General features: G+C 43.6%; 2 protein-coding genes and 1 non-coding gene across 3 annotated transcripts in view; 2 read left to right on the top strand and 1 right to left on the bottom strand.

Annotated features, from left to right (window-relative positions):
* SKIC3 (SKI3 subunit of superkiller complex) overlaps positions 1-6598 on the bottom strand; it is an 82853-nt gene extending 76255 nt beyond the window's left edge. Inside the window, exons 1-5 of the mRNA XM_056112544.1 lie at positions 6489-6598; positions 4304-4447; positions 2726-2817; positions 2232-2307; positions 960-1100 (exon numbers count right to left, since the gene is read on the bottom strand). Coding sequence (XP_055968519.1) covers positions 960-1100; positions 2232-2307; positions 2726-2817; positions 4304-4447; positions 6489-6578 — 543 coding nt within the window. The 5' untranslated portion in view covers positions 6579-6598. The remainder of the gene's footprint in view (positions 1-959; positions 1101-2231; positions 2308-2725; positions 2818-4303; positions 4448-6488) is intronic.
* Positions 6599-12876: 6278 nt separating this feature from the next.
* Positions 12877-22081, top strand: part of ARSK (arylsulfatase family member K) — a 34888-nt gene continuing 25683 nt past the window's right edge. Inside the window, exons 1-4 of the mRNA XM_056112409.1 lie at positions 12877-12929; positions 16212-16433; positions 16778-17495; positions 21043-21172. Coding sequence (XP_055968384.1) covers positions 12877-12929; positions 16212-16433; positions 16778-17495; positions 21043-21172 — 1123 coding nt within the window. The remainder of the gene's footprint in view (positions 12930-16211; positions 16434-16777; positions 17496-21042; positions 21173-22081) is intronic.
* Positions 13567-13697, top strand: LOC130021869 (small nucleolar RNA SNORA3/SNORA45 family). Its single transcript, XR_008792216.1, has one exon. It is a non-coding gene; the product is annotated as a small nucleolar RNA SNORA3/SNORA45 family (small nucleolar RNA).

The following is a 22081-nucleotide window of genomic DNA, read 5'->3' as shown; positions in this document are numbered from 1 at the left end:
CCAGGTGTGAGCAACCATCCCGCCACCACCACCAATTTTAACTTTAGGTAAAGGTAAAGGTAAAGGCCCTCCCGTTGATCGTCGATTTGCTCGAGCGGGCCCAGTAACGTCTCCATTGGAGACTTTGTTGTTACTGTGTCTGGCATATCGAATATTTTAACTTTAAAATTAAAAAATAGAAATACCATTCAATGTAACAAACGTGTAATGAGTTACTATTCAGTTTAATAAGAAATTAAGCTTATCTTAAACTTTTACAATAAAGCAAAATGGCACTATTTTCCAATTATAGCTCAAAACCAGTGGGCTTTTAATTATGACTTTTAAAAAGTTCTTTCCAATGACCTCAAAAGTGCACACCAAAAAGTGAAGATTTCAATATATAAATTCTCAGAATAATAAAAACAGCCGAGAAAAATTCATTGATTTGTTGAATCTCAAATATAATTTAACATGCACACTGGTGTAGGGATGGGTGCTCAATCATTATATGACCGAAACTCAATCATAAAAGCTTTGTAACTGTATCTCAGGATGATTCGATAAAATATAAATATATGTATAAAAATTTAACACTGCGTTCATACACGTAAAGAAATTTATTTACTAGGCACACCCTTCTTAGATGTTAGCAGTTTTGTGAAAGTCAATCTCACACTTCTTTGTTTTACAGTGCCCAAAATAGCAGATTTAATGTGTTATGAATATAAGGGAAGAAGAGTCTGATACCATGAAAAGCAACTCAATTCTGTTCAAACTTGGATATCCAGATTACAGGCCATAATTCTGACTTTGTCGGGTAAGGTCCTGATGGATTAGATACTGAACATTTTATAATGTATCTACTCTGACATCCATCTCATTATCATATTATGTGTATCTGAAATTTTTGTATCATTTCCATTTTGTAAATTCAAATGATCAGTGCTGACGACAGTGGCGCTTAAACAAGTCAATACCAGTTGCTGGGTCTCGTTATTCTGGTCCTCGGGGCTGTCTGCCAGCAACTGAGTCAGTTTCCTCCATAGCTGATGAAGCTCTTGGTTGTCTGCACCTTCTTCCTGTCGGGTCTTTATCAATTTGTGCCATGTGCGGCCCACCTATCAAGAAAGAGATTGAAGACAAGTATTTTACCTTAAATGCCAAAACTGATAATAAAATATAAAATCTGCAAAGAATTTTATCTATTACATAAAGACAGCAAAAAAGCACAGAATTCCATCTACTATGAACTGTATAAAATGTATGTTGATGTTTGCCACTCAAAGCCTCTTTTGCAGACCACAACACCCAAAAGGAGAGAGAGAGCACAAGGGATCGCCCTGCCACAGAGGCAGGGTGGGATGGGAGGGATGGGGGTGGGAGGGATATTATCCATGGAGGTGGAAAATGGGCACTGGTGGAGGGATGGGTATTTGATCACGGTATGACCGAAATCCAAGCACAAAAAATTGTAAATCTACAACTGTACCTCATGGTGTTTCACTAATAATAATAAAAAAAATTAGATAAAAAAAATTTTTAAAAAAATATGTATGTTGATTGTGCAAATCTACATAGACCTGATATCAGAACCATGACTGAAATACCAGAGGAAATAGAGAACTCATGACCATATGCCCAAACCTTCAAGACTTAAAGTAACTTAATGTAATAAAAATGCTTTAAATATATCATGAAATTCCACAAATGGTGCAAAATCCAAAATAGCTTTTCTTCCTGTAAAGTTTCAGTAAGTTTTGGGGTTAGAGCGATAGCACAGCGGGTAGGGCGTTTGCCTTGCATGTGGCTGACACGGGTTCAATTCTCAGCATCCCATATGGTCCCCCAAGCACTGCCAGGAGTAATTCCTGAGTGCATGAGCCCAGGAGTAACCCCTGTGCAATTCTGGGTGTGACCCAAAAAGAAAAAAAAAAGTTTTAAAACTTATGATATTTAAAATTTTAATTCTAATTTACTTTTTCAAAGTTCTGTAATTTTTATTACTCTATAGTCTCTTAATACAATGATCTAATTTTTCCCTTAGACTAAATGAAATTTTCCTTCTAATAATTCCCTTAACTGACATCTGGCTTGTAACTTGCTTTTTCAAACCCATATTCTCCCTTGAACATTTTCCTCTCTTTCTCTTCTCTCACATCTTTCTAAGTAAATTTCTTTCAATACAAACTATCTTAATAGAAACAACAACAATGAAAGAAGTTTGCTGCCCCAGTGACTCATAAACCCACCTCTACGTGCTTCCTTTCTTGGGAATACAGATCCACAAGTTTTTTACAGACATCACACCATTTCTGCTTGTCAACACTTAGGGAAGAAAACAATTTGAAACGAAAACAGTTAAGAACTTTCAACACTAGCATTAAAATATTCCAACAATATTTCCAGGCACCGTTTTAAATCAAAACATAATCTCTTTCATACCATAGTAAAACTTTTTACAGTGAACCTCTCATGCAAAGGAAAAAGGTTAAGAAATATTATTTTCCATGATATTGGCAGGAAACTACCAATTTTAAAGATACTAGTCACTTTACTGTTAGCATTTTGATTTTGTTTTTGTTTTAATTCTGTTTCAATCACAACCAAGAGAGTTTGTAACAACAGTCTGAAAGAAAAATGTTTCCCAACCCCAGGTAACACAGTGAGTATTTCTATATAATATGAAATCAATTTATTCTAATCCAAGATATAAGAAACTAATCTTTCCCCACATAGTGATTACCTTTCATAAAGATCCAAGAGCTTTTGGTAAACACCAGGTAAGTCGTCCTTGGCATTAATGTGATTACATTTCTCATACAAACTTGCTAACCCCTAGAAGAAGGACTGAGATTATTCTTTCAAGAACATCTATTATCCTGCATTAATTCTGCTAAACAGCCTACTCTGATAATTTATCCTAAAAATTATTAAAATGCAAGTAAAATCAGAGAACAGAGAGACAGTCTAGCAGGGAAGGCAATTGTTTTGCCTTCCATGCAGCCGAGTCAAGTTTATCATTGGAACTGTCAAGAGTGATCCCAGAGTGCAGGGCCAGGAGTAAGCCCTGAGCACCACCAGGTGAGACCCCAAATCCCCAAAATATATAAACAAGTAAAATTACGTATCTGAGATGTGTCTCCAAATAACCGAGGATGAACAGGAGTTGCAAATACTAGATTTTTAGAACATATTGACAGTGGGTGGATTTTTACTGAAGGTAGGTAGCAATTAGTGAGCGGTTCAATGTATCATTTTCTTTACTTTTAAAAATAAACTTCAAGGGCTTCACTTTAAAGTTATTATATAATATCAACCTCCTAAGATATTAAGATGCGATACTTAAAAGTCATAAAACTATAGCACAAATATAATCAATCAAAAAAATCTCAGTTGTTTCTGGAAAGAGTCATTTTCCTGGAAAATAAAGATCAGATGCCTTCAGCCAGTGAGTACACCATAAAAGCAAGACACCCACACATACTCATGTAAACCTGAGACAAACGGGTTCACGTTCTCCAGTGCCTACTCCCTCAGCTGCGAAGATTCTAATTTCTACTAATCAGTTCCTAAGATGTGATTAAGACATGAAAGTTATGAGATATTAAAAAGGCAGAGAAACCAACTGAAAAAAAAACACAAAGATCATAAAAATGCATAAAGAATTTAATTTATACTAAAGATAAAGAAGCACAATATTTTTCCTTTCCCTCAGTCAAGCTTAAAGAATAGTAGAGACGTATTTCGTCCTATTTTAATTTCAGTTCCGCAGTTAGAAAGAGTTCACTGAAGCAAATGTTAAAAAGTGGTAAATACAATACTGGACATGATGTTTATTTTTAGAGACTTAACTTTCAGTTTTGGAAATTCAGCAAATCAAAACTGTTTTTCTTAGACGAGGAAATGGACGCTTAAATTCTTATTTTTAAAAATGCATTTCCATTTTAAGCGCTGTGATTTACCATACTGACAGGGTTTCATGAATACAACATTCCGACACCACCCCATGCACAAGGGTCCCTGCCTCCACCACTGCCTCATACCCCGGCCTTCAACTCACTCCTGTGCCACCTGATGCCCACCAGTGGATACTCAGCTCTACAGATCAGTTCTCAGGCTCTGCTGCCTTTGGCCATTTTTTATTCCCTTGTTATGCTATTCCCTTATTACGTATTCCCTTATTACTGTTATCCCGTTATTCAGTTTCTCACAATCACCCACATATCAAAAAGATCGTGCTGTATCTAGGCTGTTACTTGCATTTTGAAAAATGGAGAAAAGCTATTCGCTATAACATAGAAGACAATTCTTTTCTACATACCTGCCACGCCAGTAGTTGGTCTGGTTCTAGCTCAGCGGCTTTCTTATAGGCACCCTGGGCCTGATCAGGTTGTTCTAGCTCAGCTGCAGCAACACCGATAAAAACCCAGGCATTGTAGTTATTTTTCTCTTGCTTTAACACTGTCTGATTAAGAAAATTAAAAGAGCAGGTCGTTAAATTTTGAACAATGAGTAGCAAACAACAACCAAAAGAGACTGCTGGAAAATTTGTGATAGAACAGCGGGTAGGGCGCTTGCCTTGCATGCTAACAACCCAGGTTCGATCCTCACCATCCCATCTGGTCTCCTGAGCATCACCAGGAGTGATGCCTGAGCACTGCCGGGTGTGGCCCAGAAAAAAATAAAATAAAATCAGTAAGTCCCTATCAGCCACACACTAAGCAATCTTAAGAATGCTACTGAGGGCCCTGGAGCGATAGTACAGCAGGGAGGATGTCTGCCTTGCATGCAGCCTCCCTGGCACCCCGTATGGTCCTCTGAGCACCACCAAGAGGAATTCCTGAGTGCAGAGCCAGGCATAATGCCTGAGCATCACCGGTTATGGCTCCCAAACAAACAAATAAAAAAAGAATGCTACTGAATCTCTCTGGTCTTTAGTTTCCTAGATGAGAAAGCTGAACAGGTAAGCGGTGAGAAATGCACAGGACATTTTATAAAAAGCCACCCAAACAACCCTAATGTATCCAGTACATACCTCCCTTGCCCCTTAAGTATACTTGGTATAAAAAGAACAGTAAGAGAATTCTTACCACGCAGCCATCCTGGCTGCCTTCACTCAACACTGCTACTTGCTTGTCAAATACAAAACTATTTTCCCGTATTGTTTCGCCTCATACAACATCCCTATTTTCTTTCCTATGAAAACATTTTCCCATATTAAAAGGATATGTTTTACACTGTGATTACAGTCTTGGAAAGAAGATTGAACCAATGCAACATATACCAAATGTGTTTGTTTTTTTATTTATTGGCTTTTTGTACACACTCCATGATGCTCAGGGGTTACTTCTAACTCGGCACTCAGGAATCACTCCTGGTGGTACTCAGGGGACCATACGGGAAGCTGGGGATCGAACCCAGGTCAGCCATGTGCAAGGCAAACACCCTACCCACTGTACTATTGCTCTGGCCCCTACCAAATGTACTTAAAATGAAAAGAGGTGATAATTAAACAACTACAGTAAAGAAACCAAAAATACATAAGCTACATGGCAGCTTTCCGAACAAACCACTACTGGCTAAGGTAAAATTGGTTGAATCAGGAAGCAGAGAATCTTCAAGCGAAAGATAACAAAACTGGTAGCTAATATGAAATGTGTTTAAGGTTTGACAAATGCTAAAGAAATAAGAATGTTTCCATGAGTTGAACCGTCCAGTTATTAGGCTTCTACGCACTCAAGTAACACTTCCAGGATCATGTCACCAATCTACAGCACATTCCATTCTATCTGGTACCATCTCCCCAGAAAACAACATGCGTGAGGCAACTACTAAAACCCGGGGCCTTCTAGGTGCTTTCAAGGCTAACACCAAGAACAAAGACAGGCACACAGCAGCACGGAAAAGCCAACTGCAATCGAATAGCAGTGAGTAGATACCTACTATCTGCCTGATGGACTAGATCTCAGCTCGTCTTTTACCAAGAAAACAGAACACTCTTCCCTTCCCACTCCCGAAGTATAAACTTGACAGCATATGGGGCTGCACCTTCCCGCCCTGCTACTTAAGGTAGTAGAGAGGAATTACCTAGGTCCAACTCTCAAGCTCAAGAGAACTGGGTTTGAGTAATCCCCAACACACACAGGAAGACTAAACTAAATGCAGCAGCAGCAGCAGTTTATACTGCATGGACACTCTAATAGCACTACAAAAGGTTTTACCATTTTTATATTTAGGCAGTAATGTACAAATAGCAAAACTGTAATACTCCAAAATGGGCAACACACTAGAGGCCTGAGCCATAGCACAGCAGATAGGTTGTGTGCCCTGTACCCGGTGCTAACCCAGGTTCTATCATCTACACTCCCCATGGCCCCAAGCCCCACGAGAAAGGATCCCTGAGCACAGAGCCAGGAGTATGCCCTAAACCCCACCAGGCATGTCCCCAAAGCCATTTAAAATAATGAGTAACAGTTTTACCACAGAAAGAAGAAATAATAAGTTACCTTGCAATGTTTCAGTGCTTCTTTGTATTCTTTATTTCTGATGGCATCTCTAGCACTTTTGAGAGCAGTCTTCACTTCCTTGCTAGACATTCTGTCAAAATTTAAAAAAAAAAAAAAAATGGAGCATCCTACAGTAATACACATTTAACCAATAGTTCCAACAACTCAGGCCTCTGAAAAATGCAAGTGTGTTTCATTTCACCTGGAACACTTACCCCCTAACAGAAACATACAGCTAATTCCACACTCTTCAGATGTTAACTCAAATGTCACTCCACTGTGTAACCTTCCCTGGCCATACTATTGAAAATTCCAACACTTCTTTCGGCCCAATACTGGTGGTTAGAAACTCTAATCGCCCAATTTTCATTGAAACTTCTTCTCTTGTTTCATTTCCGTTCAAGCGTTTGCCACCATCTGATATGTTATAAATCTTACTGTTTTATCCAAGTAATTACCAGCAATTTACCAAACCAGAATTTAAGTTTCATGCAAGCAGGGATTTCAGTCAAGGTTTTGATGCTATTTTGCTTCTTATCTCTTGTGAGTGCCCACTATCTGACAAACTATGTATTAATAGTTGTCTGCTTAAGCTATACTTGAATTAAACTCACTTTCATTACTAAGCTAAAGTACAGACAATTCTGTGGAGGATCAAAAATATATACCAATTCAATCCAATGCTATGCAAAAAAAAAAAAAATTCAGGAAAAGCATTGCTGTGACTGGAGCGATACTACAGCAGGTAGGGCGGTTGCCTTACACATGCTGACCTGAGCTTGATCCCCAGCATCCCATATGGTCTCCCGAGCCTATGAGGAGTGATCCCTGAGTGCAGAGCCAAGAGTTAGCCCTGAGCAGTGCCAGGCATGGCCCAGAAACAAAACAAAAATGAAAAAAAAATGCATCAGTTTTAATAGAGTTCCTCTACAATACAAATAAACATGCAAGGATCTTCTAGGATTATAGTAATATAAAATTTGGGGGGTAATACTGTATTCTTTCAAGAGCAGTAAATGCCAGTAACAAATATTCAAGGGGAGTGTACATTGTATATATATAATATATATTATAAGGTAAAAGGTAAAGGCCCTCCCGTTGATCGTCGATTTGCTCGAGCGGGCCCAGTAACGTCTCCATCGGAGACTTTGTTGTTACTGTGTCTGGCATATCGAATACTCTCGGTAGCTTGCCGGGCTCTCCGAGAGGGGCGGAGGAATCGAACTCGGGTCAGCCATGTTGGCTGCTTATGAGGCAAATGCCCTACCGCTGTGCTATCGCTCCAGCCCTCGGAGAGCCTGGCAAGCTACCGAGAGTATTCGATATGCCAGACACAGTAACAACAAAGTCTCCAATGGAGACGTTACTGGACCCGCTCGAGCAAATATATATTATAAATATTATATATAGAGAGAGAGAGCGTGCATCATGCATTTATGCATTTCTGGGTCATCGTTGTGCAGAAGCCATGCTAATTGCCCCAAATGGCTCCATTTTACTCTATGTGCTGCCAAAGCGAGCACAAGGGGAGTGTCCATTAATTTCAGCGATAAAAAGATGGCTCAGAAGCCAGAATAGTAGAATGGGTAAGGCACTTGCTTTGCATACAGCCAATGGAAGTTTGATCTCCTGCATCCCATATGATCCCCCAGGACAGCCAGGAGTAATTCCTGAGTGCAGAGCCAGCAGGAAGCTCTGAGCTTTACCCAGTGTGACCCCAAAACAAACAAACAAACAAACAAAAAAAGATGGTTCAAGCATTAGGAACAGTATCCATTCATTTAATCGTAAAACACTAACTTTTAAATGAGCTAAGAAATCTTAAAACTCCACAACATATTCTGTAAACAGTAAACGAGTCAAATTCACATCTCTGTTGAAAAAAAGCAGCTCTGTATTTTTCACAATTTCATTGAACTCTCATCTGTCAGCAAGGTAAAACAAAACTATCTATCATTAACTAATTTTTATTTGTTTGGTTTTGGGGTCACACCTGGCCTGGCAGTGCTCAGGGCTTACCCCTGGCTCTGACAGGGTTCAGGGAAACATATGGGGTCTGAGGATCGAACCCAGGTCAGCTGTGTGCCAGGCTATTGCTCTACCCCTTGTACCTCTCTGGCATTGCAACGTAACTACAAACTAAGTTGTTATAAACAACATAAGTTTACAAAAAGCAAACACTGCCCTCCCATTGTTCATCGATTTGCTCAAGCGGACCCAGTAACGTCTCCATTTTGAGACTTCTTGTTACTGTGTTTGGCATATGGAATATGTCATGGGTAGCTTGCCAGGTTTTGCCGTGTGGGCGAGATACTCTCGGTAGCTTGCCGGGCTCTCCAAGAGGGGCAGAGGAATCGAACCCAGCTTGGCCAGGCTGTCTGCGCACAAGGCAAACACCCTACCGCTGTGCTATTATGGCAGAAAAATGAACCAAGATGGTCCACTGACATGCCACACTGACAGCATGAAGAGGTGAAGGCAGAAGAACAAGCCAACGACAATTAAGAAGCTAGATGAAATAAAAGATAACACGAGGAAATGGAAACATATCCCCTGCTCATGGATAGGAAGAATCAACATCGTCAAAATGGCAATAATCCCGAAGGCATTATACAGATTCAACACGATCCCTATAAGGATACCCAGGAAATTCTTCAAAGAAATTGATCAAGCACTCCTGAAATTCATATGGAATAACAAACGCCCACAAATCGCTAAAGCAATTCTTGGGGAAAAGACGTGGGGAGGCACTACCCTCCCCACCTCAAACTCTACTACAAAGCCATAATAATTAAAACAGCATGGTACTGGAACAAAGCCAGGGCCGCAGACCAATGGAACAGGGTGGAATATCCCTACACACAACCCCAAATGTACGAACATCTAATCTTTGATAAGGGAGCAAGAAATGTGAAGTGGAACAAGGAAAGTCTCTTCAACAAATGATGCTGGCATAACTGGACAACCACATGAAAAAAAAAAATGGGCTTAGCCCTTGACCTAACACCATGTACAAAAGTCAGATCAAAATGGATTAAAGATCTCAACATCAGGCCAAAATCCATAAGATACATTGAAGACAAGGTTGGCAAAACCCTCCACGATACTGAGGCTAATGGTATCTTCAAAGACAACACTCCACTAATCAATGAAGTGGAAACAGAGATAAACAAATGGGACTATCTTAAATTAAGAAGCTTCTGCACCTCAAAAGATACAATAACCAGAATACAAAGACAATCTACAGAATGGGAAAGGATATTTACCCAATACCCATCTGATAAAGGGTTGATATCAAGGATATACAAAGCACTGGTTGAACTCTACAAGAAGAAAACATCTAACCCCATCAAAAAATGGGGTAATGAAATGAACAGAAACTTTCCCAAAGAAGAAATCCAAATGGCTAATAGGCACATGAGAAAATTCTCTACATCACTAATTATCAGGGAGATGCAGATCAAAACAACAATGAAATATCATCTCACACCACAGAGACTGGCCCACGTCCAAAAGAACAAAAACAACTGGTGTTGGCATGGATGTGGCGAGAAAGGGACTCCGACTGGTTCAGCCCTTTTGGAAAACAGTAGGGACACGTCTCAAAAAATTAGAAACTGAGCTCTCATTTGACCCAGCAATACCACTCCTGGGAATATATCCCGCAAAGGCAAAAAAAGTACAGTCGAAATGACATCTGCACTTCTATGTTCATTACTGTACTATTCATAATAGCCAAAATCTGGAAAACACCCAAGTGCCCAAGAACAGATGAATGGTTAAAGAAACTTTGGTATACATCTATACAATGGAGTACTATGCAGCTGTTAGAAAAGATGAAGTCATGAAATTTACATACAAGTGGTACTACATGGAAAGTATCATGCTAAGTGAAATGAGTCAGAAAGAGAGGGACAGACATAAAAAGATTGCACTCATCTGGGGAACATAAAGTAACAAAATAGGAGAATAACACCCAAGAATAGCTGAGATAAATACCAGGAGGTTTACTCCATGGCTTGGAGGCCAGCCGGGAGCACTGGAGGCGGGGAATGGGCACTGGTGGAGGGATGGGTACTCAATCATTGTATAACTGAAACCAAGCACAAAAATCTGTAAGTCTACAACTGAACCTCATGGTGTTTCACTAATAAAAAAATAATAATAATAATAAAAAGAAGAAGCTAGAAAATAAAGTCCTGAAATCCAAATAATATTCTGACAGCCAGACCCAATTCCCTCAACAGGCTGAAAGATGACACAAAAACAGACTGCCAAGTTACAAAATTTTATAATTTAAGTCCATGGTTTTAAACCAAGGTTCCACCTTACTACATTTAGGGGGGTGGCTTTCAAATGTTGTAGTCTCCCAGTACACAAGGATAAATAGGTCGAAAACAACTGATGGAAGCAACTTATTTCATATGCTCTTACTTGAAAAACTGCTCTTACTTGAAATTATCATGTATGGATTTATAGGTGCGAGTCCAGATTTTTTGGTAGTCTACAAAGCTTGATGAGAGTAGTTAACAAAAGTCACATTAAATTTTCTCATGCCAAAGGTCTATTTGGCACATAAACCTGCAAAAGGGAAAAAAGAAAGAAAGGAAAGAATAAATAATCATCATTGATCTGGACCTACAGAAAGGCACAGAAAACAAAATCCACTGGAAATACAAACAAGATGATGAAAAAAGAACAAAAGCCATTTCAACAGAAGACCAATCCAAAACAAACAAGAATGCAACTTTTTCAGGACCAAAATCAGATATTCTAACTTAGCTAATGCAATTGACTCTGAGTAATTTTCCTGCCTCCGGTCATTCTTAAATCTTCTCCATCTAGTAGTCTACTTTTGGTTTTTGGTTTTTTTGTTTTTCCTCCTTTTGTTTCAGGCCATACCTGGCTGTGCTCAGGGTTCACTCCTGGTGGCTGGTACTCCTGGGACCATATGGGGTGCCAGGGATCGAACCAGGGTTGGCCGCATGCAAGACAAGGGTCTTAACTGCTGTACTCTCTCTCCACCCCAATATACCATATTTCTTCTCTTCTCTGAACTTCTAAAACTCTTACACTCATTACCTTTAGTTTAACATTTGGTTTTCTGATGACACTTAAGTTTTACACCCTTCTCTAGATTTTTGGACTGCATTCCACAGGACAGAGTCCTACTTTTCTATTTGTTTTGTCATGTGCATTGTATAGCTTAGTGTGTACACTACCAGTGTCAGCGCGTTTCACCTTGTTTGAGGTACAGACTCTGTTCTCTTGGTAACCATTCTGAAGTTCAATTTTGATTGATTACAATTTGAGTTTCGGTTTGTTTGGCAATTAACTTTATTTTTTGGCAACATTTTATAATTATTAAATATACTTACCAGAAAGTGTGTATTTGTTTCTCACAACAAGACGGGAAATTCTTTGGGAGCAAAGACTATTTTAATCACTTCCTTTTATTTCCAAGAATGTCCAGTACATGGAAGATGTTCAACAAATACTCACAGGATCCCACCTGGTGAAGACAACACTGATTTTACTCCACACAGCCACTAAATCACACATTTAGCCTCCTGTTCCTTTTTTTTTTTTTTTGAAGGGAGCTTCCAAGCAATTCTCTTGGGGGGTCGCGGGGAGTCACATTCCTGGCAATACTCAGCCAACAGGGTTTAAGGGTACAATGCTAGGATCTGGCAATTTATCCTTGCTCAGGCTACTGGGTTCTGGTCACAACGAGGGCCACTCCCAGCAGTGCTTAGAGGCCTCCAGGGCAGTGCTGGGATAAAGGGTGTAGGGTGTGCCGGAGATCAAACATGGATCCTTGTCCATGCACCTGACATCTGAAGGACCCCCCCAGCCCCAGTCCCCTTTCCTTAGAGCAGAACTTACACTCTGAACATCAGAGAAACTACGAAGAGTAAAAACCTGAACCAGTACTTCCGGTTGGAGACTTTTTGGTATCAGTTTTGTTTTGTTTCCACACCAGTGGTGCTTAGGGCTTACTCCTTGTTCTGTGCTCAGAGATTTCTGGTGAGGCTTGGGGGACCATATGTAGTGTTGGAGACCAAACCCAGGTCAGTGGCATGCAAGCCAAGCACCTTATCCACTGTGCTATTTCTCCAGCCCCAAAATTCATCGTTTTGGTTGGTGTGGGGAAATAGGCATTTGAGATCTACATCCAGGAGCTAAGTATTTTATAAAGCAAGCAAACCTTTACAAATCTTTAACTGGCAATTTTGTCCGTGTAATGAAGTCACTACCATCGATGCAACACATAGACGAACTTGTACATACTCAGAGATCAACACGCACATACTCTAAATCCCTTTCTGATTGGATAAGTTACTTATGACCAAATTTGCTCAATGTCCAAAAAAGAGTGATCAAGATCATGGAAAAACCTGAAACTATAAAACTGAAGAAGCTAGGAAGAGTGGAAAAGAAGTAAAATTGGTTGGTAAGAGAGGTGAGGTTGTGGAAAATGTGGTGGGGTTCCAATCCAAAGCCCACCACAGACCAAAACAATTATAATTTGGAAGAGTCTTTATTGACCCCAGCGAGCGGGCTGGCCTGCTGGGCAAGAGCCACCACCTCACAGCAGAAGCTCTGGCCTTTTATTAGGAAAAACCACATCCCTTGCCCAAACTTTCATGAGCATTTTCATAATTTGTTTGAGCTCCCCGCCCCCACGCCCCAAACTCACATCCTAGTGCTCAGAAAGTTCTTGCAAGCACAGCCAAGCAAGCATTGTTACAGGAGCCAGAGAAAGCGGTAACAGCAGGAGGACATGAAGCAAACAATCAGCCCCCTTTCACCTTTAGGACCCCAGCCCACTGTTCTGGTTTACAATCCATAACAGGCTGTAGGGCCTTGTGCGAAGTTCAGTGTACTTATGGAATGACATAGTTTAAATCAGCTAAAAAATAAACTTTTAAAGACTAAACTTCTTGTCCCTCCCTTTCAGTCTCCCCTTCACAAAAGGAGAGATGAATACATGTGAAAGTGATACCAAACGGTCAAGTGAATGGTTAAAAGGAGAGGGAGAATGACAAGTTCAAATTAAAAAAAAAAAAAACTTTTAATTAATACCGTAGTCACATGCGGACACATTGCTTGTCCCAGAGTGCTACAGTTCTCAAGAGAATCTGCTGGTCTTGATTCACTGGCAGGGGCAACCAGTGCCCTGGTTAAGTGCCAAGGTCAGAAACATCCTTCTCCAAAAAAAAAAAAAAATAGATAAAAACAACTGTACCAACATGTAATGGAAAATTGCTCAAAGGAATTGTGTTTGCCATCATGAAAGATTTTTACACAGACTGCTCAATCCACTGAACAGAAACACTCAGATCAAACTGAATGTCAGATGAGAAGTGGGATTAAAAATCATTCAAAACCCTCTGGTAATAAGTCCCTGGGGTCTTAGAGCATCCCTCCAGTTCCAACAGCTTTTCTCACTAACACTATCAAGGAAGAGGGAGGAAGAAAAAACATGTTCCTGTTATCCTGACACACACACAGTTCAAAATGAAATAAATAAATAAATAAATAAAGCCACAGAGAGAGCAGAGCTCACAAAATCAATACTCCACAGAAAAAAGTAAAGGTTCTTTTTTAAACATGTCAGCAATGTTTCCTTGGTAATATGTCTTCTACATTTCAAATTTTTTAAGCCTAAGAGACTCAAGCAGCAGCCTACCTGTATAGCCTTCCATTACCTAATGCAAGTACCCATAGTTCCCTGAAGTGTACATTTCTTACGGGTACAGATTATCATTAGTGTGTTTGCATGCTTAATATACCACTTAATCAGCAATCAAACTCTACCGAAAATCAATCTCGGGGGGCTGGAGTGATAGCACAGCAGGTACGGAATTTGCTTTGCATGCGGCCAACCCGGGTTCGATTCCCAGCATTCCATATGGTCCCCGGAGCACTGCCAAGAGTAATACCTGAGTGCATGCGCCAGGAGTAACCCCTGTGTAATGCCAGGTGTGACCCAAAAAGAAAAAAAAAATCAATCTCAGTAAAATGCTGTAGAATTTTGTAATTGACTAGAGTCAGTGGGAGGGAAGGAACTAAAGTAAAGAGTAAAGAGCTACTCAAGTCCTGCCCAGACTGACTCCCTGTACATTCCTGGAAGCTATTTAACAGGTTCAAGCCTCAGTTTTCCTATCTACAAAAAAATGAAAGGAAAACGAATGGAAATTATTCCAAGTGAAAGTCTCTGGCAGATAGCAGATGCTCAATGAATGTTTAAGATAATGTTCCGCTCCTAATGTTAGTGCTCCGTGACTATTAAAGAAGATCTTTCGATATTAAATTTATCTTACGCAAAAAGGCATGAGGGGTTGAGTTTATGTTGCTACCATTGCTTTTCCCATCAAATTATTAAACTAATGGTAGAAGGGAGAGATTATTTACTGAGATTAAGGCATTTGCTGGGGCCAGCGAGGTCCCCAGGGTGCATAGGATTCCAGAGCACCGCCAAGGATGACCCCGGAGCACTGCTGGGTATAGCCCCCAAAACCAATAAATTTAATCAATGACTAAACTGATAAGCAAACTAGACACTGGAAGCTATGCTAAGGAAATCGGGAATTTGGCTCCTGGGTAAAAATCTGCTGCTTCCACTCTTTACAATAGCCAGAAACTGGAAAAAACCCTAGTGCCTGAGAACAGATGACTAGTTAAAGAAACTCTGGTACATCTACACAATGGAGTACTATGTAGCTGTTAGAAAAGATGAAGTCATGAAATTTACATACAAGTGGTACAACATGGAAAGTATCATGTTAAGCGAAATGAGTCAGAAAGAGAGGGATAGACATAGAAAGATTGCATTCATCTGGGGGATATAAAGTAACAAAGTATGAGATTAATACCCAAGAATAGCTGAGATCAGCACCAGGAGGATTACTCCATAACTTAGAGGCCAGCCGGGTATCCTAGAGGAAAGGGCAGTTCAGAGAGAGAAGGGAGCACCAAATAAAGGGTGTTTGGAGGATCCTCCCAGGAGGGGAGATGCATGTAGAAAGTAGACTATGGACTGAACATGTTTGCCACTCAATGCCTCTTTTGCAGACCACAACACCCAAAAGGAGAGAGAGAACACAAGGGAATGCCCTGCCACAGAGGCAGGGTGGGATGGGGGAAATGGGTGTGGGAGGGATATTATCCATGGTGGTGGAAAATGGGCACTGGTGGAGGGATGAGTATTTGATCATTGTTTCATCGAAACCCAAGCACAAAAAATGGTAAATCTACAACTGTACCTCATGGTGTTTCACTAATAAAAAAAAAAATCTGCTGCTTCTACACTTCTGCAATGGCATGGACATTCAAGAGGGACTAGTGATTTTCCCGCAGTAAAACAACAGTACTCTGCCGTTGCATCAATTAAATTAAGCTCACAACAGGTCACACCAGCCGGCAATTCCTCCTCTGGAGAGGCTGCCGGGCTCCTCTCGTTTGCACCCTGGGGTGCACCTGAGCTGTGGCCCGTCGGGATGCTGAAACTTCTCTTGCTAGGCCCTGCGCCCCACACCACGGAAGCACGGCCCATCCTGACTGCAGGCGGCGAGAAGGGGGACGGAGACACATAATCCTGCAAACTGCCTTGGAAGAAAGAATTCACGGGGTCCCGTGGCATCCCGATCGGTCCGGCCAGCGACCCCGCCAAGACCTGCCCCGTCCGACCTAAGTGACAGGCGCCCGCCACATCATCAGCTCCCAGGTCCCGGTCACGCCGGCGGCTCGATCACGCCTGCTCGGCCCAGACAGACGCCCCGAGCCCGGAGCCTCCGCGTCCCCAGGTGCCTTTTCCACCGCGCACCGGCTCCACCTTCTGCAAAAAAACGACAACGACCAGAACCCACCTGGGGCAGATGCTGCTGCTCCAAACGCCGAAGCCGGAGGCACCGCGCATGCGCACTTCCCGGGCGCGCTCACGTGACGCAAGTGGGCGGGTCTTCGCCGCTCGGCGATTGATTAGACGGCCTGGGAGGCGGGCTCCTCCCGGGCTGTGCGCTCCTCCCGCGGGCTCCTCCCGGGCGCTCCTACCCCCCGCGCGCTCCTCCCGGACTCTTCTGCCCCCCACCGCGCTCCTCCTAGACGCTCCTTCCCCACCCCCGACCCCTCAGCGCGCTTCTCCCAGACGCTCCTCTTCCCCGAGCGGTCCTCCAGAACGCTGCTCCCGCGCGCTCCTCCTAGACGCTCTCTCTTCACCACCCCCTCCCCCAGCGCGCTCCTTTGGGACACTCCTCCTGGACGCTCCTCCCTTGTGCTCTTCCCAGACGCTCCTCCTGGACGCTCCTCCCGGACGCTCCTCCCTTGTGCTCCTCCCAGACGCTCCTCCTGGACGCTCCTCCCTTGTGCTCTTCCCAGACGCTCCTCCTGGACGCTCCTCCCGGACGCTCCTCCCAGACGCTCCTCCTGGACGCTCCTCCCTTGTGCTCTTCCCAGACGCTCCTCCTGGACGCTCCTCCCTTGTGCTCTTCCCAGACGCTCCTCCTGGACGCTCCTCCTGGACGCTCCTCCCTTGTGCTCCTCCTAGACGCTCCTCCCGGACACTCCTCCTGGACGCTCCTCCTGCGCGCTCCTCCCTTGTGCTCCTCCCAGACTCTCCTCCTGGACGCTCCTCCCGCGCGCTCCTCCCTTGTGCTCCTCCCAGACGCTCCTCCCGCGTGCCCCTCCCGGCGCTCCTCCCAGACGCTCTCCCCGCGCGCTCCTCCCTCGCGCTCCTCCCGCTGCGGCGCCCGGGCGGCGTCCTGGGAGCCGGAGTCGGTGCCAGACAGACGAGGCCGGGACACCCCCACCCCTCCGCTCCCCCCGTCCCCACCCCGCGACCCGCGAGCACCCGCGGCGGGGCCGGCGATGCTGCTGCGACCGCTGTGGCTGTGGCTCTGGGTGGGCGCTGCACCCGCCCTGGGCGCCGAGGGGCCGAGCCCAGGAGGAGCCGCAGGGCCCGGGCTGGCGGCACCCAACGTGGTGCTGGTAGTGAGCGACTCTTTCGTAAGTACCGAGCAGCAGCAGCAGCAGCGAAGGACCCCGGCCTGGGCTCCGGGCTCGCCGCTGCCCCGTGCGGGTCCTGGGACCAGAACTTGGTGCAATTTCCCTCGCTGCAAAGTGAGATGCGCGTTTTGTCCCGAGGCCCCGTCGGTTCCCTCGCTTCATCCGAACGTGTAGGACGTCTGTCCGTCCGTATCAAACAATAGGAAGGATGAAGCGCGGTCTAAGAGGGTCTTTGTGGGTTTGTCTCTGGTCTGCTCTTTCTTCTTGTTTTGCTGATCCGGACCCTTGAATCCGTGTCCCGCCAGTAATGACCTTTAAGGACTCTGCCCTCTGTTGCATGTCATTGTAGGGCAAATAACATTCTGCATCTTCGTCAGAGCAGTTATTTAGCTTGACGGTGGCCACTTCCCACTTCACTCACTTTGGAAAGAATAAAAGTTTGGACTTGCTCGAGCGGGCCCAGTAACGTCTCCATTGGAGACTTTTGTTGTTACTGTGTTTGGCATATCGAATACTCTCGGTATCTTAAGCCACGATGTTTGTTTGTTTGTTTGTTTTGGGGGGTCACACCCGGTGATGCACAGAGGTTACTCCTGGCTCATGCACTCAGGAATTACTCCTGGCAGTGCTCGAGGGACCATATGGGATGCTGGGAACCGAACCTGGGTTGGCCGCGTGCAAGGCAAACGCCCTACCCGCTGTGCTATTACTCCAGCCCCCCCGGAAAGTGAATGATATTAAGGTTATTTTTTTAACTGATGAATATAGATAATTTGGGGTTGGAGCGATAGCACAGCGGGTAGGGCGTTTGCCTTGCACACAGCCAACATGACCGACCCGAGTTCGATTCCTCCGCCCGTCTCGGAGAGCCCGGCAAGCTACCGAGAGTATCTCGCCCGCACGGCAGAGCCTGGCAAGCTCCCCGTGACGTATTCGATATGCCAGACACAGTAACAACAAAGTCTCCAATGGAGACGTTACTGGGCCCGCTCGAGCAAGATCGATGAACAACGGGAGGACCGTGACCCGTGACCCATAGATAATTTGTTAGTGCTGCTTTAATCGTGTTAGTTGATTTGATTTGTTCCATTCCCCATAATTCAAGAAAGTCTTGGGGCCGGAGCAACAACAGGGCGGATAAGACGCTTGCCTTACCCGTGATCGACACAGGTTTGATCCTGGCAACCACCACATATGAGCCTCTAAGCCACTCCAGGAACGATTCCTGACCTCAGAGCTAGGAGTGACCCTGAGCATAGCCAGGTGTGGCTCCAGAACGATTTTTAAGAGCCTTTTGTCTTAGGCAATGGTCCACATAGAACGCTTTTCACAGATTTTGTTAGAGACTCATAGATAGGGCACATGTCACCTTACCCACTAAGAACTGTCAGGTGTGCCCCAACCCCAACAGACAGCCTGATCTTCCAAACTTCTGGGTAACTCTTTACCTGTGACATAAATCCCATCTTCCTGTTTCGCATTGTAAAAAGTTTCTCTCAAGAGTTCTTTCACCTGCTGTTTCTTCACCTATCCTCTCTTCTGTGTTTAAATTTTGCTGTCTAGGGCTGGGGAAATAGTACAGAGAGTCGGGCCCTTGCCTTGCGTGTGGCTGACCCGGATTTGATCCCTGGCATCCCATACGGTTCCCTGAGCACCGCCAGGATTGATCCCTGAGTGCAGAACCAGGAGGAAGCCCTGAGCATTGCTGGGTGTGACTCAAAACCAAGAACTAAATAAATAAACTTCGCTGCCTATCCCTGCCACTTCGTTGGAACTGTGCTTGAATGATCAGCAACTGTCTTCAGATTACCTGTTCCGGTGTGCGTTGGCGTTTTCTGGCTTCAGTGCAGGTATCCTCTCAACACAGCTCATGTGCTGTCTTTGGGCTTCCTTGGTATAATCTTGTGATGGTTCCTCACTGGCCATTCTTTCTGATTCCCATTCTGTTCGTTTCCTTTTTGGAAGTGGTCAGGGCTTACTCCTGACTCTGCACTCAGGGATCTTGGCTGATAGTGCTCAGGTGATGGGCTCAAACCTGGGTCAGTGGGGTGTGAGGCGGGCATCCTCTTCGCTGTACTATCTCTTGAGTCCTCATTCTCCTCCTCTCCCACTTTTTTACACTTTTTTTGAATCACCATGAGATACAGTTACAAAGCTTTCATGTTTGCATTTATGATCGAATAACCCATCCCTCCACCAGTGCACATTTTCTGTCATCATTGTCCCCATTACCCCCTCTCCCTGCCTTTATGGCAGACAATTTCCCCCAAACTCTCTACTTTGGGGCATTATGGTTTTCAATGCAGAAACTGAGAGGCTATCTAGCACATTTGGTCCTTTATCTACTTTCAGCAGACATCTCCCATCTTGAACGATATCGCCAATCATCATTGACTTAGTGGTGATTCCTTCTCTATTCCAGCTGCCTTCTCCCCCAGCTCAGGAGGCAGGCTATCAATCATGGAGCAATATCCCTGGCCCTGTCTCTACTTTCCTTGGATTTGTTAATCTCATGTGATTTTATATTCCATACATTGAGTGCAGCCATCCTATGTCCCTCTCGTTCTGACTCATTTCACCTAGCATAATCCTCTCGAGGACCATCCACTTAGAAGCAAATTTCATGACTTCATCTCTCCTAACAGGTGCATAGTATTCCATTGTGTAGATGTATCAGAGTTTCTTTAACCAGTCGTCTGTTCTCGGGCACTCGGGTTGTTTTCAGATTCTGGCTATTTTGAACAGTGCTGCAATGAACATGCAGGTGCTGATGTCATTTCTGTTGTGATCTTTTGCACCCTGGATATATTCCCATAAGTGGTATTGCAGGGCCATTTAGAAGCTCAATTTCTAGTTTTTTGAGAAATGCCCATATTGTTTTCCAAAAAGACTGGACTTGGCAGCATTCCCACCAACAATGAAAGAGAGAGTCCCTTTCTTCCCACATCCACGCCAGTACTGGTTATTCTTGCTCTCTTTGATGTGTGCCAGTCTCTTTGGTGTGAGATGACACCTCATTGTTGTTTTGATCTGCTTCTCCCTGATGATTAGCGAAGTAAAGCATTTTTTCATGTGCCTTTTGGCCATTTGTATTTCTTTTTTGAGGCAACTTCTGTTCATTTCTTCTCCCCATTTCTTGATGGGGTTGGAGGGTTTTTTCTTGTACAATTCTACTAGTATCTTATATATCCTGGATATTAACCCCTTATCAGATGAGTATTAGGTAAATATTCTTTCCCATTCTGTGGACTCTCTGTATTTTGGTCACTGTTTCCTTTGAGGTGCAGAAGCTTCTTAGTTTTATGTAGTCCTATTTGTTTATGTTGTTTCCACTTGCTTGGGCAGCGGTGTTTCATCCTTAAAGATGTTTTTAGCTTCAGTGTCATGGAAGGGCTTGCATACATTTTCCTCAGTATATATACTTATATACTGAGAGTCCTAATTCTTACACTGAAGCCTTTTGCTACTTGTGACTTTCAGAGTTAACATTAAGGAAAATAATTTTCTGCTTCAGTAATGCAATCAATCTGAAATCTCTTTTTCCCAGGATGGAAGACTAACATTTTACCCAGGAAATCAAGTTGTGAAACTTCCTTTTATCAACTTCATGAAAGCACATGGTACTTCATTTCTGAATGCCTATACCAACTCTCCGATCTGTTGCCCATCACGTGCAGGTATGAACACACTGAGATTAATATAAAAAGTACAGCATGTAAAAAGTAGCCACACCCTAAAATATGTTCACAATCAGATTGTGGGGCTCCTACAGTTGTCTGAGAAGCTTGCCGGAACACACGCATGCTCTCTGGGGTCTCTGTCTCAGCACCCACATCCTTGCTGCATGGCTACAGATTGCTGCATACTAAGAGTTGCCAGGGGCTGTTAATAGCACAGCTGGTAGGGTGTTTGATCCACGTTTGATTCCCAGCATCCAATTTGGTTCCCTGAGCACCACCAGGAGTAATTCCTGAGTGCATGAGCCAGGAGTAACCCCTGTGCATCGCCGGCTATGACCCAAAAAGCAAAAAAAAAAAAAAGAAAGAAGGAAAGAAAAAAAGAGTGACCAGGCACAGAGAGAGCTGAAGAGCTGACAGGGATCAAACTCGCAGCCTCTCACACCCAAGGAGGTCCTAAAGGTAAAGGTAAAGGTAAAGGCCCTCCCGTTGATCGTCGATTTGCTCGAGCTGGCCCAGTAACGTCTCCATTGGAGACTTTGTTGTTACTGTGTCTGGCATATCGAATACTCTCGGTAGCTTGCCGGGCTCTCCGAGAGGGGCGGAGGAATCGAACTCGGGTTGGCCATGTTGGCCGCTTGTAAGGCGAACGCCCTACCTGCTGTGCTATCGCTCCAGCCCAAGGAGGTCCTAAACTAAACTAAATCTCCCGACCGCCTAGTTTCATTCCTTTACATAACTTTGCAGGTTTTTCATCCTCACTCTTCAAAGAGTTTCTTTTCTGCATTTAATGGTCTTGGATTCTTTATAATAGATCTTATTAAATCTTAATTAATATTTTAATTAAATTAAATTATAAAATTTAATTATATTAAATCTTAATAAATGTGTGGGTTTATTTCTGGACTT

Source organism: Sorex fumeus, unplaced genomic scaffold (assembly GCF_029834395.1).
Source record: "Sorex fumeus unplaced genomic scaffold, SorFum_2.1 ptg000018l, whole genome shotgun sequence".
NCBI lineage: Eukaryota > Metazoa > Chordata > Mammalia > Eulipotyphla > Soricidae > Sorex > Sorex fumeus.
The sequence above is the reverse complement of the archived record's forward strand: the minus strand, read 5'-3'. Positions and strand labels throughout refer to the sequence as shown.